The sequence below is a fragment of the Mchenga conophoros genome, linkage group LG7 (genome assembly GCF_057382185.1).
Source record: "Mchenga conophoros isolate Kocher_MC1m ecotype Shallow Benthic linkage group LG7, M_conophoros_male_GT1.1, whole genome shotgun sequence".
Classification (NCBI taxonomy): domain Eukaryota; kingdom Metazoa; phylum Chordata; class Actinopteri; order Cichliformes; family Cichlidae; genus Mchenga; species Mchenga conophoros.
Window position 1 is genome coordinate 16,178,189 of NC_140532.1, and position 18,019 is coordinate 16,196,207.

At 42.5% G+C, this 18,019-nt stretch overlaps 1 protein-coding gene across 4 annotated transcripts in view; it reads left to right on the plus strand.

The window, feature by feature from the left end:
* Window positions 1–4,820: 4,820 nt before the first annotated feature.
* Window positions 4,821–18,019, plus strand: part of reln (reelin) — a 104,592-nt gene continuing 91,393 nt past the window's right edge. For all 4 annotated transcript variants that reach the window (XM_085282543.1, XM_085282545.1, XM_085282546.1 and 1 more), the window contains exon 1: window positions 4,821–5,381. In XM_085282543.1, the coding sequence (XP_085138669.1) occupies window positions 5,129–5,381 (253 nt within the window). In that variant the 5' untranslated portion in view covers window positions 4,821–5,128. The remainder of the gene's footprint in view (window positions 5,382–18,019) is intronic.

Below are 18,019 nucleotides of genomic sequence, written 5' to 3' on the forward strand. Positions count from 1 at the left end.
TAAAACCCGTAAAGCAAAGCTAGAATATAACGAAATAACAAAATCAAAAAACCAAAAACACAAAACACTGGGTCAACGACCCAGGGACCCTAACACAAACTTGAAAACTGTTTTCATTGTACGTGGCCACGGCTGAGTCCCAACAACCAGTGAAGTTGTTCCTTGTGCAGTGGCCCAGCAAGAGAGTTTTGGGGTGAATATGGCTGTTTTTATTTACGCAATGAGCAACTCACCCCTTCCTTAACTCCTTTCTAGGGAGAGAAGCTTTTCATGGGACTAATTGGAGTGTGCAAGCCATCACAGCGCCGAAGTGTTCCCGCAGGGCCTCGCTTTCAATTTTTCTCTTTCCTTGCCTTCTCCCCTCATCCAACACCCAGGCTTTTATTATCATTCGCCATATCAAGTAAACAACCTGTTAGTGTAAATTAGGGTCCGGTGAGTGATGAGGCGACACGTCCGACCCCTCCGGCTTCCCCTGTCGCCCCTCTCGCTCTCTGTCAAACTCTTTCTATCCCTTTGAGCTCTTTTCCTCTTTTGTGCCCCCATGCTCTGTTCTGCCTTGTTTGGCACGTAGCCTTTTCAAAGACACTGGTAGTGATGGTGGTGTGTGCATGTGTGGATGTTAGGGGCTGAAATGAAGATTGAAGCAGACAAAAAAGCCCCGGCGCAAGCTTGAGGTGGAAATTAATAATGATAAAAATAATTACTGCCCCACTCTACTCGCCCACTCCTCCCCGACCTAGTTTTCATAATGGAGAACGATAGCCCCCAGTCGCACTCTGTGTATGTGTGTGTGTGTGTGTTTTGTGTATTAATACGTCTGTGTGTGCACATAGGGGAAGGGGCTGTACAATAGCCACGGTGTAATAGATGTAGGACAGGACCTACATGAGGAATATGGAGAGATCACCAGGTTCAGGGGTGTGAGTGTTTGTTACTAAAGCCTGCTACAGGTAACAAATGGCTATCCTCGAGCGCGCCACCGGCATCAGAAACACTTGTTCAAGTATTCATTCTGTCTTAGAGCGCTCTGATTTTAGTCATGAGTTAAATTCTTCATTTTGTGCAGATGTATTTGTGAGAGTATGAGTTTGTTTGTTTCTTTTTTTCATGAAAGGTAGTCAGTGTTTAGGATGAACTATGACACAATTTATACTTAAAGTATGCAGTTATTTAGACGGGCTCTCATATACTAGCGAGTTGTCAACGTAGCCCTAAAGCATGCTATGCTGTGTCATCCTTTTAAGTATGACCTTAATTTAGCAGGTGAACATTACATTGTATTAAATGTGAATTAAAACTACCAGTTGAATCAACAGGAAAGTTTTAAGTCATACAGCGAGGCATCCAAGGGCAATTTTGCTTTAAACTTCTGCACAAGCCTTTTTGCAACCAGAGGAGTCGCCCCCTTCTGGCTGTTAATAAGAATGCAGGTTTAAGGCACTTCTGCATTGACTTAACTCTGCATATAAAGCTGATGTTGTTGTTGTTGATCTTTTATGTACAGTCTATGTTTTCAACCACAACAGCTGCTATCGCTAAACTCCTTGTCATAAAAACATAGTTTAAACTTTTAAGCTTCAATACATCATCATTTAATACGTCAACCAAAATTTTGAGTTCCTCTCTACTTCACTCCCGACAAAACCACAAAGTGTTGAGTCTCTTTTCTGTTTCTTATAATAATTTGTCATAAAAAATAGATTTTAAACTTAAAGCAAGATGGTGTGCTCAACTGAGAAAGTTTGTAGGACCAGTGGTACCAGTGGAAAATTTTGTCTGGTGCCTTGGCTAGACTGATTTTTTTCCCCCTTGAGTCCACTGCATCAGCAAACCCATTGTGTCAATGCAGTCGTCGCAGTGAAATGAATGAAAGGGCTCGCACACTGTGCTTTTGTCTAAATAAGTGGGGCTAATTAAAAATAATGAGCTGCGTGGGCCGTCAGTGTACCGGTCATGTAAACTATACTGTGGAAAGAGCAGCCGTCTACTTAATTATTTGTGTTGCATTATCCATCTAGGATATAAACAAGTTTTTATATAAACCAAATAAAGAGGTTACACTTCATGAACTTTACAGTTTTCTGTTTACCCCAAACTGTTACCCCCATCCTGGCCCGCTGATGCTTTACTGGAACTTCTTTGAGGAAACCAGAAGACGTTTTCTTGGTTTCTTCTTGGTTTTGTGCGATTCCCTCCTTCTGTTGTCCATTCCTCGAAAACTTCAAAAGCAACATCTTGTTCCAAGTGACGCAGCAGTACAAACCGATTTGGCTTTCGTTGGGAGCAATTTTCACCTCTTGTTCAGACTTTTCAAATATTTTATTTTCTTAAAACTATAAACTTAAGGAGTACATTTTTCACTGCATACTTCAGGCTGGAACTACAGCAAAGCATCATTTTGTGCAAAATGCTACTGTAACTGCACTTAAGGAATTAAGTTCTAAAAAGAAATCCCACCAGTGACTTAATGCATTTAGTTTAATTAAAAGTGCTTCATTAAGCCAACACAGAGCTGTTGGGCAACTGCAGACTGTTTGAGAGGAACAGCATAGGACTGTGATAACCTCTGATCTCACTCTCCAGTCTCGGCAGACAGGTCCGCCGAGCTGACCTTATAAAGAATCTGGGGAGGGCACACGCTGTTTCTAAAAAGTTGCTGCCGTCCAGTAACTACCTGCACTGTCCCGATGTACTTGTTTTCCATCGCAGTTCTGCGGTGAATGTGTCAAAACAAAGCATTACAGTACACCTGTTCATGGTAAAGTTGCTGCTATGCACTTTAGTCATCCTTTTAATGTGTTGTCCCAGCAGTCTGGTCACATGATTATCTTGGATCCTATATGAGGGAAATGTGTGTTTGTGTGTGACTCCACAGCACTCTAAGAGTTTTTTAATGGTTATGAGAGAGAGAGAGTCTCTATAATTTGCCTATGCATTAAAAAAAGAACTAAAACTCAAACACATGATCTCATATAGCATGAACTATGCTTAGTGGAGTATTGACAGAGAAAAAGTTTTTAAAAAAATGGCGAGGAGAGCACTGAATTTAACAGAGAAAGAGGGTTTTTTGTTCAAGCTTGACAGTACAGTTTGCATTAAGCTTATTTCACACCATGTCATGTTTTCCTTCATTATCAGGCTGGATGTAAGTGTAGCTGAAGCTTCTCTGGGATTTGTGGTTTTGTCTGGCACTTTTCACAAGTTATTATAAATCAGACTGACCACTATAATAGAAATCCACAAAGTGAGTGAAGCTTCCCTTTACAGTTGCATAATATTTGTCTTTTTGCCCAGCCGTCTTGGATGTCTGGACTGCAATGTGGATAAACACGCTGACTGGAGCTGGTCTGTGAGCTGCAGCTGCCCTGGCAGGTGAATAACTTTGCAAGAGCCAAATATAAGTCATTATATCAACATAGAGATAACAAGAAACTGACAGAACCACTTACTATATTTCTTTGTGTGTTTGTCTGTAAACAAGAGTACTCTTTAGTGCATTTTGATTCGTTGTGCAACTGTGTATTTGTATCTGTATATGTGCATACATATGTGTGTCTGGTGCAGCGTTTAAGCTGTGAAAGCAGCTGCCCATGCAGGACTGTTTGGACATGAAGCTGCTGAGTGTGAGTGTGCGTGTGTCTGTGTGTACCTAGCTGGCTTGGGAGTGTTTATGTCTGCAATAGGAACTGATGCAACACAAACCCAGCAGGCAGCTAAAGAGAAACACCAGAGGAAATAATTGGTGGTAACAACAGCTTCTTTACGTCCACCCCCCCCCCCCCCCCCTTTTGATAATAATTTATTTCATGTGTCTGTTTTGTCTTTGGCCGTGTGCCATGAAAGGAACTGTGCGGCCACTGAGACAATTTTTATGTGTTTGTCATATATCTGGAAAATGTTTTTGTCTCCACAAGGTCTGAAGAAGGAATGCTTGTTGGGTGGTGGGGGGTGCAAAGTGTATCACTTACACACAGAGCAAGAGAGAGATGGGCAGAGAAAGAGAGTCGCATGGCTGTAATACAGGTTCTTTGTATTTACTCGCAGGTGAAAAGGGAAGATATGCATGTGCTGGACGAATACTTATCCATCAGCTGGTGGTGGAGTAATGCAGGGTGGAACGGTGGCGCGGGCTAGTCTGACAGGGGAAAAAAAGTTGGAGAATCTTGTGGAAAAGGAGATTCTCATGGAAAACCCATGAAAAAAAAGCGACAGAGGAGAAGAAGAAAAACAAATGCCGAGCACTTCTAAAGATGAGAGAAGAGACGGAGAGGTAGAGGTTTGAAAGAAGAAGGAGAGGGAGATCGAGGGGCAAAGTGGGAGAACAGCAGAAAGAGAGAAAGGGAAGGAGAGGGAGGTGAAGAGAGCTTAATAGGGAGGGAGAAAGGAGGTGTGATAGTGGGTGGGAGAGGAGGAGACAGTCTGGTGGATGGGCAAAAAGACAAAGGAAGAGAAGAGTGAAAGGGATCTGTCAGAGGGCTGCTTAGGGATGAAGAAACTAACAGATGCATAGAGATAAGGCCGCCAAGGTCTCCAGAGAGGGATACAAGAGTGCAATATGGAGTAACAGAATGGTTTAGTGAGAGGTAAAAAGGAGGAGATAAGAGAGGGGGAGAACGAGATTAAGGAAAAATTCAGAGTGATAGACTGGCGGAGAAGAGGGAGGAGAGAAGAGCTGGATGAGAGAGAGGAGGGAGGCCGTCTTGTAGAGCGCATACAGCACGCGTGGAGCTGGTGTTGGAGCGAACGAGAGACAGAGAGAGGAAGGGAGGGAGGGTGGGAGGAGAGAGGGAAACAGAGGGAGGGGGTGAGGTATTTAAACGCCGGAGCAGGACAGCACAGGCGAAGCTCTGAACTCCCCGAGAGTGGAGGTAGGACAGGGAGAGGAAAAAGAAGAGCAGTTTTCCTGACGACCAAGCCCACACACTCAGACACAGAAATACTGCACATACAAGCACACACAAGACGTGCACACTCTCACCCACACACTTTTGGACTTTCGACTCATCTCTGGACTCCAAACCTGTCCTCTGGAGCTCTACCCGCGCCTCCCTTGCTCCCAGCCATCACTCTCCTTGCCACTTCACCCACCTTCACTCCCTCAGCCCCTCGCGTGGTGTGAGGGCAGATGGCCATGGCGCGGGCCTCTCTTGGGGGTGCTTTAGGCTGTGCCCTGCTTGCCCTCGTCCTGGGGAGCAGCAACATGGATTTCGGGGCTCCCCCTGCAAGCTTCTACCCCCGTTTCAACCCCTTCTTCTTCCTGTGCACCCACCACGGTGAGCTGGAGGGAGCCGGGATAGCAGAAGGTGGGGGAGAGGTGCTTCTCACCCTCCAAATTACAGGCAACCCCACCACCTACACCCCTGGACAGGAGTATCAAGGTGAGCACACCCCCTAAGGTGTCCACTTTTTTAAAAAATTCTGCATGGAAAAGAGAATGGGATGTGTTTGTTTCAGCAATGTTGATGTCAATAAGGAATCAGTAAAATAGAAATGCTTTGAATTGATAAAATTGTGTATTTTAAAAAAAATCTCTTTTTGATGATTCATTTCTACAAAAATGCAATATGCATAATATGCACTTTGCAGTAAGACATACAACGAACTTATCGAACAAAAATTTTGCACACTGCGGGTGCAGTTAATTCCTTTTCGTGCAGGTGTTTCGTGCGGCTGTTGCGTGTGCACATGGGAGTTAACAGGTTCTGTGAGGTGGCTGTTGTTGGAAACCAGCATTTATGTAACTGTAATAAATAGTGATGCTGAGTGGGACTCCTCTGATCCCAATGCTCCATGTGTAGGTGGCTTCTCCACAGGACTAACGGCGAGATCCCTCCAACTGAATGAGAGTGAGAGAGAGTGTGAAGGCTGCGAGTGCGAATGGACAAAACGGAGCACCACAGAAAGAGATGCTCTGACTGATAGGGAGAAAAGATTAGGAAATCAGTGAATCGTGCTTCGACTAGAAGAGGAGACAGATACTTGTGTCCCCTTTCCCACACTGTTGTGCCGGCACCTGGTCCTGGAAAGCAGATCCCCTCTGACCTCCCCAAACTCTGCTCGTTCGCTCTCGCCTTACTTAACACTGGGGACGGTGACCCTAACAGGCCACCACAGACCGACTAAGGTTACATTCCCACGCAGCTATCATCTTAACAGAGAATTGATGTATGCACATTTTAATGTGTCCACCATATACGGTTTCCTAAATATACATGCATTGCGTGCACCTTGCTGATGTATTTGATTTAATTTAATACATTATTGTTGACGACGGAATCCAGTTATCTTAACTCTCAATTCAGAGTTTGTGTAACTGTATGAAGAAAGGAAAAAAAGGGCAGGAAAACAGATCAGGAAAGGATGAAGCAGTATTATTCTATGTCGGAAAAATAACAGCCCGGATCAGCCCTTCAGTCAAGCACCTTTAACTGGGGCCGGGCTTGTAGGGAGAGTGGGTGGGGAGAGATTTGAATAACTAGCTGGTGGATGGGAGGGAAAGCGCGCACAGAAAGGTTTAGATAATTAGCATTAGAAATGTGGTGGACTGGGAGGAGGGAGGGATTTAAATAGGGCCAAGACTGGGATCGGATGGAGTAGGGGGAGATTTAAATGACGATGAGAGGATTGAGCCGATAAGATACCAGCAGCAGGGCTTGCACAGAAAAATGACAGGGTTCCAAGCTGCTCACTTTTTTTCTCTCCCCCCCCCCCCCCCCCCCCCCCCCCCCGCCTCTGTCCCATGTTTTGGCACATGGCAGCAGGTCATTGTTACATTTCCAGGGTTTTGACTGAGTTTGCTTGGGGATGGAAGGGAAAAATGGCAAGAGAGCAAGTGAAATGCTGCTGGCTGTGTGCATAGTTGTGCAATCGTGAGCAATCCCAGTCTCGTCTCTTTTCCACCTCTCTCATCTTTTCAAACCTTGATGGTTACAGCCAGCCTTGCATGTTCTTACCACAGCCATTGCCAGGCTCATCGTGGTAGGAATTGAGTGGATTTTGAGGGGCTACACATACACAGCAGTGAGACTGAGGACGGGCATCTGTCTGCATGCCCTGCTAAATGTGGAGTGATAGAAAAAGACAAAAAAATGACATCCTCTCGTTATATGATAGAGCAGGCAAAGTGTTTTCTGGGAATAAGCTTGTGTATTTAAGTGGTTTATATTTTTCCCCTGTTTTTCTGTGCTTTTTGAACGTTAGTTTTGGATTAGATTTTGGTTTAATCTTCTAAAGCAATGTGTGATATAACTATTGAACGAAATGGGGGTGGAAAGTATTCGAGGTTCTGGCTGTATGCTTGTTGAAGAAGCTGTAGAAAAGAAAACTGAAGAAAGACTGTGAAGGAGAAGAGGTAGAGGTTAGTGGATGGAGGTAAAGTTACAGAAAAGGAAAGAGATAGATGATCTTTTATAAAAGAGACAGGAGGTGAGTGTTTCAGAAATCTAACTCAGCGTTTGGCGCAGAGCAAGAGGAAGATTCAGTGTGGCCGCACAGTAATTGAGTTTCCAACCTGACCTCACTGCCTCTTGCTTCTCTGTTGCTTTTGAGTGATAAGACCATGTGTGGGCAGTGTACTTTTGAATGTGTAGACAAGATTACGGTGTTTAGCTATCAGAATGAAATGACCAAGAGAGGCTGAGAAATGTTTGAGAGGGTGGGTGTACTGGCAGGGTCATTGTGGACAAAACAGAAATACAGCACTGTTGGGACTTTCTGAACTGCTTGGAAACAAAAGGGGAGAAATGAAAAGGTCTGTTGAGATTTGTTTGCTCACATTCGGACTCTAGGGTCGCTTCTTATTCCAGACAAATGGAAGCCAAGTGTGCACATACTGCCTACGTAGAGCCTTATCTTTTAATAAAGAGACAGAAGCAAAAAAGAAAAAAAAAGTGAGGTCACACTGGGATTTAAGGCTGTCCTCTAAATAACCAAATGACCCTTTTGAACTACTCTTGATACACTCGGGAAGCAGCTCTCTTTATTTCAATAATGTTAAAACATTTTTTTCATTTGCCGCCTGGCCTCTTTTAACACTGCTCTGGGAGTCAGCGACGGTCTCTATACAGCAACCACATGTTTATAAGAAGCAACATCAGAATACAAAACCCAGAGCACGGTTTCTAAACACAGTTAATCAGAGAAAGCTGTTATGCATTTCTGTCATTTCTCGTCACCCTGCTGTGGAAATCTTGCGTGTTCGTCTTCACAGATGAACAATAACATTAAGAAAACACGGTGACACAGCAGAGAGAAGAAAAGGAACAGGCAGATTTGATCTAAACAGAGCATTAGATTTAAATCCGGAACTGAAGGGACATCATTTCACCGGATCGTGGAGCGTTTGGGTCTTCATTAGAAAGCACAGATTGGCGAGGGGACAGAAGGGCTGTGTGGTGTCCTCTGAAAGTCAGCAGAGAACAGCCAGACAAATGGAGGTATATAGGTAGAAATGGGGCCAGTGAGATTGATTGGGGTCTTTTTCATGTCAAGGTGTTTGCACCAATTTGTTTGTGTTAATGGCCGTACACTCTTGGAAAAAACCCCCACAGTCATGTTTATCGTACCACGACTTTTCGTATGGACATCTGCGTTTTGTTTGTGCCACTTGAAAGTGTGAGTGAGTTGTCTAGAGCTTGCTTTTATATGCACAGTTCTTGATGTCATTGTGAAGCACTGAGCCACTCACGCAACCATGCAGGTTCCAAACAGCCCATACAATGGTCTTTTTCAGTGTCGCTCAGGAGGAGGAAGGGGCAAAACAAGACGGCTGCTTAGAAAAGGAGTTGTCAGTAGATGCTGAAACAGCCTTTCCTAATCTGTCTATGGTTTAGTCCGTGGACCTTTTCCATGTGCAAATGATTGAAAAAGCCAGAGAAACAATCAACATTTCAAGGAGATTTGGACGTTGCCACTAAATGACATTCTTAGTGGGAGTTTGGCGATAAATTCATCCTCACAAAATGCCATCAGCTCATGCCACGATAACCTATGAGATTAGGCTTAGTGAATTGCTCTGTCCGCTCTCCTGTCAGTCGCCAGAAACAGCTCATTGTGCCTCGCAAAGTGAAAGAGGCCATTATCTATCTGCAAAGTTGATTACTCGTCATGGTTGGGGGAGTTTTTCTGCAAGTGTGCTGTTGACTGATGTCTGTAGAACAACATGTTGAATTGAAGGTCACAAGAACAAGGCCCCAGAAGGGTTGTAGAAAAGCAAATATTATCTTGCCTACATCACATTATGCTAGTAAACCCCCAGAAAGATGTCTTGCAAACATAGGGCCCATCTTTAGACTATCCAAACAGGCACGCGCCGGCTTCAGATTGAATGGCCAAATGACATCAATCTGCTGTGACTATGGCAGCCGCTTGGATGTCATCAGCACCTTCTGCAGTACTTAACCTCTGAGGACTGTTAAGTGTCTGCTTTCTGACCTCTGACCACTTCTTGTCAGTGCTGCATTGTTTAGAGTTCTGTTCCTGGGAAGATTAGATTAGAACTTTTTTTTTTCTTACATTTCTGTTCCCCTTACATGTAATATTTTGTATGTGTCACTTCACAAGACTAAGAAAACTTGAAGAAACCTTGGTCAGCAAACCATTTAAAGACTGTCCTAGATTTTATGCAGTTTTGGGAACAGCGTAAACGTGAGCAAGACTGGGGAAAGAAGTGAGGGGCGAGGGGCTAATGGTTTAATAGGGCTCTCTTGTGAGCAAAAAGCAACATGCGGACAGCACAAGCACTTTCAAGTGGTCCAAACCCGTGCATTCATTAGCTTCCCGGCCCTTCAGCCTCTCTGCCTCCTGCTGCTGTGTTTGAATAGGTCACTTCAGTGGGTAGAGAGAAGTGTGTCAAGTGTATTACTGTTTGTATGGGCTTTTTTGGGTGTGTTTGGGTGTTCTGTCTTTGTGGACACTGAATGATGAACCATTTAAAAACCATTGTGCTTTCTGAGTTATGCCAGTTTCCTTTATATCAAGGAGCAGATGGGCGAGAAATGAGAATGGATATTCATTGGGAATCTTCCCTTTGTCACACATGCACGCCTGGCTGTGTGCACAGCACTCAGCTCTTGGTGGGTGATCCATCATGACATAGAGACAGGTCAGATGTTCCGCTGGCTAAACACAAATGTCCTGATCAGCGGGCTATTACAATTCTCTGTGGCGGTGTTACAAAATGACATCGCAACATAAGTTAGTATTTTCCTGCTGTCATGGGCTAAATTGCTATGCCAATATATTTCCTTATTAATGTTCTTAAGCTATTATAACATACTGTACAAACGCATGACATTGCAGAAATAATAATAAACTTGCAGCGACAAACACACTTCTCTGTTGCCGCCTTTGTTTTCTTTTTTCTCATAAAGAGTCAATGAAAGGCTGCAGCAGAGAAATTCAAGCCGTGATAGTTGAGATGGCGCAGATGCCACCTATAAGCTACATTTCTGGAAAATTGATTTACTGCATCAGAGCACAGAAAATCTCCTTAGATAGCAGTTACATTGTTAGCCGTTGCCTGGCTGGTGCCAGAATGATGCCAGCGTGGTGCCAGGTGTGGTAGAAAAACTAAAATTGAAGGCAGTGAGTGGATTCCTGCCAGGCAGAGGTGCGCGCCTGTGCCAGTCTTATCTGGCCAAGCGGCACAGAACTGCTACATCTTTTATTTTCAATTTCCTCAACGGATTCATTTTCCAGCCAAAACAAGAAAGCTCCTAACAAGCACATGTGAGTTGTGTTTTCATTAACTTTCACGAGTGGGCAGATGAGTGGCTGTAAGGATTTTCAGGATGCTAGAGTGCATGTTTGTCTGTTGGGAGGCAGAGGGGGGGCTGATTTGGAGTGTCTGTATGTTGATAATACGAGATGTGATGTGCAGAAACTAGACTCCCGTTGTCCTAACGTGTCCTCAAATAGTGCATTTCCCATGTGTCTGTTTCTGAAGTGTGTGGGTTTCTGTTTTAGAAAGCACAAATACCAGCATGTTCCACTCCTGGCACACATTTTGCAGCCAACGTAAACCACATCAATTATAGTGACATTATGAGCTTTTCCACCTTTGATGCACTTTAGCAGCATTCTTGGTGGTGACTTTCTCAGGATTTAGCAGTAAACAAAGCTAATGGAAGCCACAGTGTGGGAAGACAATGGCTGTACTTTGTGAACACGATTGCTATTTGCTTAAAAACGCATTCAGGCATGTCTAATTTGTCATTATTCTTAATGTAAGAATTAGGACAAAGGAAAAGAAAAAAGTACAAAAGACATTTTGCAGCAGAGCAGCTTCATTTTTAAAACTGCGTAAAATAGCGTCCCTCTTTCTCTATTTGCACAAAAAGTTTATTTATCCATGTTACTTGTAAACTTGATTTCTTATGTTTGCTTTGACACAAAGCGTGTCGCTTCAGCTCACAATTCTCTGCATGTGTTTGCTCTGATTTCATCTGGAAGTTTTTGGTGTCTTATGTATATAAGTCATTGTTGATTCTTTTAAAATGCTGGCATACTAGTCCTTTTCGGATATGCTGTCTTCTTTATTTTTCCTAGTTCATGTGGAGTAGAAAAGTTTGTGCACTGAGTAACATGCCAATTTTAGTTCCATAGATCTGTTTAGCAAGAGGGTTTGTGGGTTCTGACAGCACAGAGGAAGAATCAAACATGTTCAATGTTTGATTCTTAAGCAGTAAATAAAGAGCAAAATGTCTTCCAAGCATCCAAGCCACCCAAACTAGCATGCTAGACCTACATCTAAGATTTAAAGCGGATGCTCCAGCACCTTCAGTTGATAAACCTGTAGCTCTGATAGGCTGGTTACTGTCAAATTAGGGGTTTTTTTTTTATGTCTTGGAGATATTTACTCAGTAATAAGACAAGAGTGACATCCCACAGCCTCCTAACAACTTCAACACATCCTTTCTTTCATCTCATCCCTGTGTTCATGGTGCAGATGTGAGGAAAGTTAGATACTTAAGAAACTAGCTAGCTCCACAGAAGAGGAACAAGCATAAATGGAGTACAGCTTTTTTTCTTTTTCTTTTTTTTATTAAATGTCATGTAATTTTCGAGCAGCTCTAAATATCACCAAACACACAAACTTTCTGGGCAACGTTTTTGCCAGCTAAATCAGCAGCTGTTGTACTTTCCGGGGAGATGAAAATGTGACAGTGTCAGAAATGGAGAAAGATGTAAGACAGGAGTGGAGAGATGGGAGAGAGCTTGCTTTCAGAAGTAACTGCTCAATACGTGAAATTTGATAAAGAGGAAATGTGAAGCTTCTATTTAATGTCCTCATTCATTTTCGAGGTTTTAAGTCGGATATTGGATTTGTACAGCACACGTTACTGAAGTTGTGTTCTTCCATTTTGTGAAACATCACAAACTGAAGTATAATAATTTTGTGTTATTCAAAGAAAATACCAGGCAGTTTATTGCCGGATATTCAGGTTAGTTTGCAACAGTGTTTCAGGTTTACTGTGATTCAGTATGGTTACATCAAAGGTAGCAATTATTATTATATATAATATTTAATGGGATGCTGTTTATTAGTTTCACTCACCTAATTTACCTTTTATACAAACATTATACGGTCAAGGGTTTGGAAATCAGCCTTTAATCCACAAAAAAACTGTGAATATTAGAGTAGCAGGTCAGCTGATGACAGCCTGTGCACAAAGAGAAATCTACAGTAACTCACAATGCAAGTTATTATGTGACTTATTTTTATGTACTCTTTTCCCTGCACTGCTACACCCAATATGGGGGTTCTCCGATATACCAAATCCCACTTTATCCCCTGTCTACACCCATTTTGGGTACAAGTCCCATTTTGGAAACCATGCTCAAGGAATGGAAAACTACCTTTGCAAAAACACAGAACTTTGAACAATAAGTAAAGGAAAGAAATCTGGTAACATGTAGAGAGAATGTCAAAGTCTGATGAATTCATAAAAACTCTGAAGTGCGTTGGGGATTTTTGAATATAAATTTAAATCATTTTTAAAATTATTCAAGTGAGAGACTTGGGTTTTTGGGGGGGGGGTTTTGCAGAAAGGGTTTCCAGCATACCCCTGCTGAGGAGAAAATTAAAGTCTTTTATTTCCATCGAGCACCTATTGTATACTGTGGAGAAAAAAAACATGGAGAAAACTTTCAGCGCAACTGTTTCAGCTGAACGTCAACCAGTCAAACTGATTGATTGACTGAAATTCCGTTCTGCCTTTAGTGGCATTGGTATTGGATGACAAAACATTTTACCCTCTTTGTATGTTTTATTTCTATTTATTCTCATTTAACTTCTTGCACAACTTCTTTGTGCAGAATGTTTTTTATTCACAGTTGTTGTTCATTTTTTAACACAAATGCCATTTGCTTTCACATGTTGTCGTCGAATGCAATTATCTCGTGTCTTAGAAGTGAAGTTCAATTGCGTAAATACTTCCTGGGGCAGCTGCATGTATCAGTTTCTATGATAAAGTATAATGAGAAACAGAGCGTCAACTCAAATAGCCAAAATACTCGAAACCCTGAGGGAGGGAGAGTATCAACCGCATTGTATTTACTGCTCAAGTTGTTTTAATAGAAAACATGAGTGACACACCCTTCTGCAGTCTATTCAAATTATTTGTATTATTTTATAATTGCACACTCCAGTTTTCCCTTTTCCTCTGCCTCTTTGATGTTCACTTTCAACTAACATGTGGTTGTAAATATATTTACAAAGTTATTTCCTTCTCAAGTCTCAGATAACAGGGCTACACGTGGCATTAAGAGTTCTCTGTGTCTATTCAAACTCCCCCTTACCACTTTGCCTCACAACAGTGTTGGTGATTCTCATCAAGGGGTACAAAGTGGCTCAAAACTGGATGAGAAAAGTGATGAATCCTTCTGTTGTTCTCTTGGGATCCTTTACCAACTGCTCTCAGTTTTGCCAATGGCCTCTTCCTTTAAGAGAAAGGAGGCTGCTGATGGAGCACTGTGCACCTCCGCCTCTTTCTTCTACTTCTCTTTTTGCTCTAGACCCTCCTCCTGGCAGCTTCATTGAGAAAACTGTAATCCCTGCTTGGGGGGCAGTGTGTCGTCTGTGCTGATAGCATTCAGAGGGACTTGTAGCGCTCCAATGGGCCCACTACAGAGGAGGCGGCTTGGTGCAACTGGCTGGGTGCTGGGCACACGCCGTGTGGCACAGGCGGATTAGTCCCAGCCCTGGCCCCTTCCCCCCCACCCATTCAGCATCAGCCTCCTTCAAACGACTATCCCACTCTGCCCAGAAAAACACAGCAGGCTGGCAGAAACAGATTACAGATCGGCACATCGAAAAGCACATATTCCGTCCTTGAAAATGCTTCCCATTTCCCCGCTGTTCCCAAATATGCAACCTCAATCCTCCAGCCTCCATTACGCCATGTGTGAGTTCTGACTCAGGAAAATTGAAACTTCCTCAGAGCTTTTTCCTGTGGACCCCAACAACAAACATCTATTTTTGCTTTTGGTGGTTCATCAGCTACATTTCTGAAATCCAAGATCACTTTTAGTCATTACTTACTCAAGAAGTCTTAAGAAAAGAATGTCTTTAAAATCTGTCCAAGTAGATAAGAAGCCCGTAAAACATGGAATATCAATGAGCCAGTGACATATTTTTTTCAAAAGATAAAACAAGGTCTCTTTTTGCCAAGGAATACCCAGTTGAGCTGTGTTGTACACCCCTGTGGATCAGGTGTTTGATTGTATCTTGCCTGTCAGGGAGAACCGGGAACTGAAATCAAGAATGATAGAGGTCTAAACTAAAGATTAAGTGAGACCTCACCTTCCAGACTTGCTGCACTCGAGGGAGACTGACAATATCCAATAAAAAGACACAGTTTCTCTCACCCTTGTATTTTTCATTTAAAAAAATAAATAAAGTGAAAGTGTGAACTCGCGGTAAACACAACTTTAGCATTCCCGAAGCCACAGCTCCTTCTCGAGATTACATTTATTTTTTTACATCGTATGTGTTCACTCAGTGGAATAATCATAATAGGTTTAACTTAAATAACGTGTTAGTTAGAATAAATCCCAGGGAAATACTTGTTTTCCTGACTCTCATTCAGTGGATCGTAGCTAGCTGGGGGTGATTTGGAGCCACAGGGAAAGAAGACATGACTCAGAAATGTGGCATAGTGTTTTTTATTTGGAGGGCCCAAAAATCAGACCAGCTGATCTCAGTGTCAGTCCACATGAGCTGGTAGTTCAGGTAATACTTTTGTATGCAAAATTCATGTAGAGCATTTTATCTAAGCTGTTTTAAGCTGCTTGAACTTGCTGTGTATCTGCAAGCCACTTTGCAGCCCACCCCTAGCAGAGCTCCTTCCTTCGTGCTGTATCTGACTTAAAAAGTGTCATTTTAATCATTCATTAGTGTTTATTAGTCCATGATCCTGTGTTCTGTTCTCGGTGTCTCTACTGCTCTCCAGCTTTCCGTGTGGAAGGGCAGGGAGGTCCAGAAACAGAGCCATACTGTCACTTTTAAATTACTGCAGACTGGAATATTAGACTTGTTTTCATAATACCGTATTTAACCGAAATACTTATGGTTGCAAACACACCAGATACCTATTGCACCAGCTTAGCACATTCCACTTTGTCTGAACACAGACATCGCATTTGTCAATGACTCAACACATTAGCTTATTTGCACGTCACTGTCACATGCAGAGCGATAGTAATTGAGTGATCCCTGTTATCAAGTGAAAGCAGAGGTCTGAGGTGGAAGTTAAGACAGAAAAGAGGTGGGGATGAGAAAGGGGAGATGGTGAGAGTATGAAAGCATTAATTTTCAGCAATAAGTGCATTCTTAGCAAGCTGTGCTGGTGTGATTAAGACTGGATGTCACAGGAAGCACTCCCCATTGATCCGCTGCCAGTAGAGACCATCTAGTCTTTCATTATGGCAACCAGCTTGTTAATTAGAAATCAATCATCCCCTCTGCTCTATGCAAGCCCCTTCCCCACCAGCGTGCCACTCTCCTTCCACCAAGCATTCATACCCAAAAGCTACAGAGGCGTGTCAGACTTTGACTGATGTCAGTACTTTTTCACTTAGCTGGCCATAATTTGTAACTTTCACGCCAAGAAAGAGCAGGGAGCTGAGAGCAAAATAGCGTGGCACTTCCTTTCCAGCTGCCAGGAAGTCTTTGAGTTCTTGAAAGACTTTGACAATTGGAATTCATATTCGCCAGATGAATAACAGCTATCATGTTGTCTTTTGGCTGTGTGCACTTGTATATTTTCAGGAAGAGACCTGTAGGTTCAGAGGACACTTTTTGATGACTGTTAAAGTCATTATAAATCTGATGAACTGTTTTAACTGTTTTGATCCATAAAAAAAATCACGGATAAGCCGACGTGTTGACGAAGCATATGGTTATGTAATGTACTGCTGTTCTGAATAAAAGAAGCATAATCTACAAAATAACTCACAGTTAAAAAATAAACACGATCTCCCAAGTATATACATAGAACAAGTGTTATTAATAGAGGAAAATGTTGTGTAAGCAGAAAGGCGTAGGAAAAGTGGGTGTGGAAAAGACGCTAAGATGTAGTGACAGAGCTGGGATGAAAAGTGAACCTCTGTGAAATGACAGTTCCATTATTCATATTAGCGCTATTAAATCTGTGATAGTAGGAATATGGTCGGGACTGCTGTTAGCCGAGAATACACTAAGCATGTGTGTGAGTTACTCCTGTGTGCACATATCGGAGCACAGATGTATACATACTGTTTTTGAGCTCCTGTGTGCACATGCATCCAGTAGTAGTACAGTAGCAGTAGTAGCAGAACAGCTGTGTTTTCAGAAAGCCATGTCCAGATGTTCCTGGGCAGTAGGCATTAAAAGCTAGGTTAGTGTATTACAGGCACAGGTGGGAAAAAAAGAGCCATTGTAGACGAATTCTGTGCATCAGATTAAAAACATAAAAATACATAATTTTTTATCCTGGCCTTGGTTAATAAAATATCCCATTGTTACTTTCCATCACTCTGTGTCAAGAGCTTTCCCTAGAAGACATAACTGTATTGTGTAAAAACTCTGAGTTTTAAAAGCCATGAATTTTGCATGGACAGAGAGCTGACCTGCTTTTTGGAAGTCGTAACAGCTGAAGTTCAACATGAAGTGGGCACATTGTGGTTTTTTTCTGTTGATGAGGCTCAAACTGTTCAAAAGTCCACGTTCATAGCCTGATTAAAAACTGCAGTTTGATGTGTCAGCCCATGAGGATGGCTAAGACGAGGGCAGGTGCACCTGGTGTTACTTATTCTCTTTCATCTCATAAGCCTTAGTGAGTCTGGAATATGTAATGTTGGAAATATGAGGATGTAAATTCAGGGAAACACTAAACAGCAGGATTTTATTTAAAAAGTTTTTTTTTTCACAAACAATATGAGAATATTCACTTTTTAGGCTATTTCATCTCAGTTGGAAATAATTCAATATAAGCAGTGTGATTTCATTTTAATAAAACATGACGGCTCCAAGACACTGGCATTTATAAGGTTTTGTCTATTTGTCTCCTTGAAAGTGAAGTGAAGTCTGTGTTGTGTGTCTCCAACAGCACACTATCTCTCAAATAAAACTTTTCACTACCTGACTCTTTGCGTACATCCCAAAAGGTTGATTCTGTTCATCTGGATGTAGCGTTTTCTTCAGTCTCAGCCGACTACAGGTTTCAACAACCTTATAAACAGTACATTTGTACAATGACTGAAACCAGCCCACTGAAGGAACAATGGGCTGTGAGGTCAGTTCCTTGATCATTAATATGCAAATTCTCATGACCATTGATCAACAACCACTGATCAAAGACCACTGATCAATGGCCATGAGTACCATTCACAGAGAGTTGGGGAATGGCTGCAATCACAGCATTGTAAGATTGCAAAATATGTTCCCATTAGGCCCCCTCCTCGATTCAGAGATGGTCTTTCCCTTTTCACGTAAATGGCCTCCTTGACTCCTCGCTCAAACCAGCGTTCCTCCCTG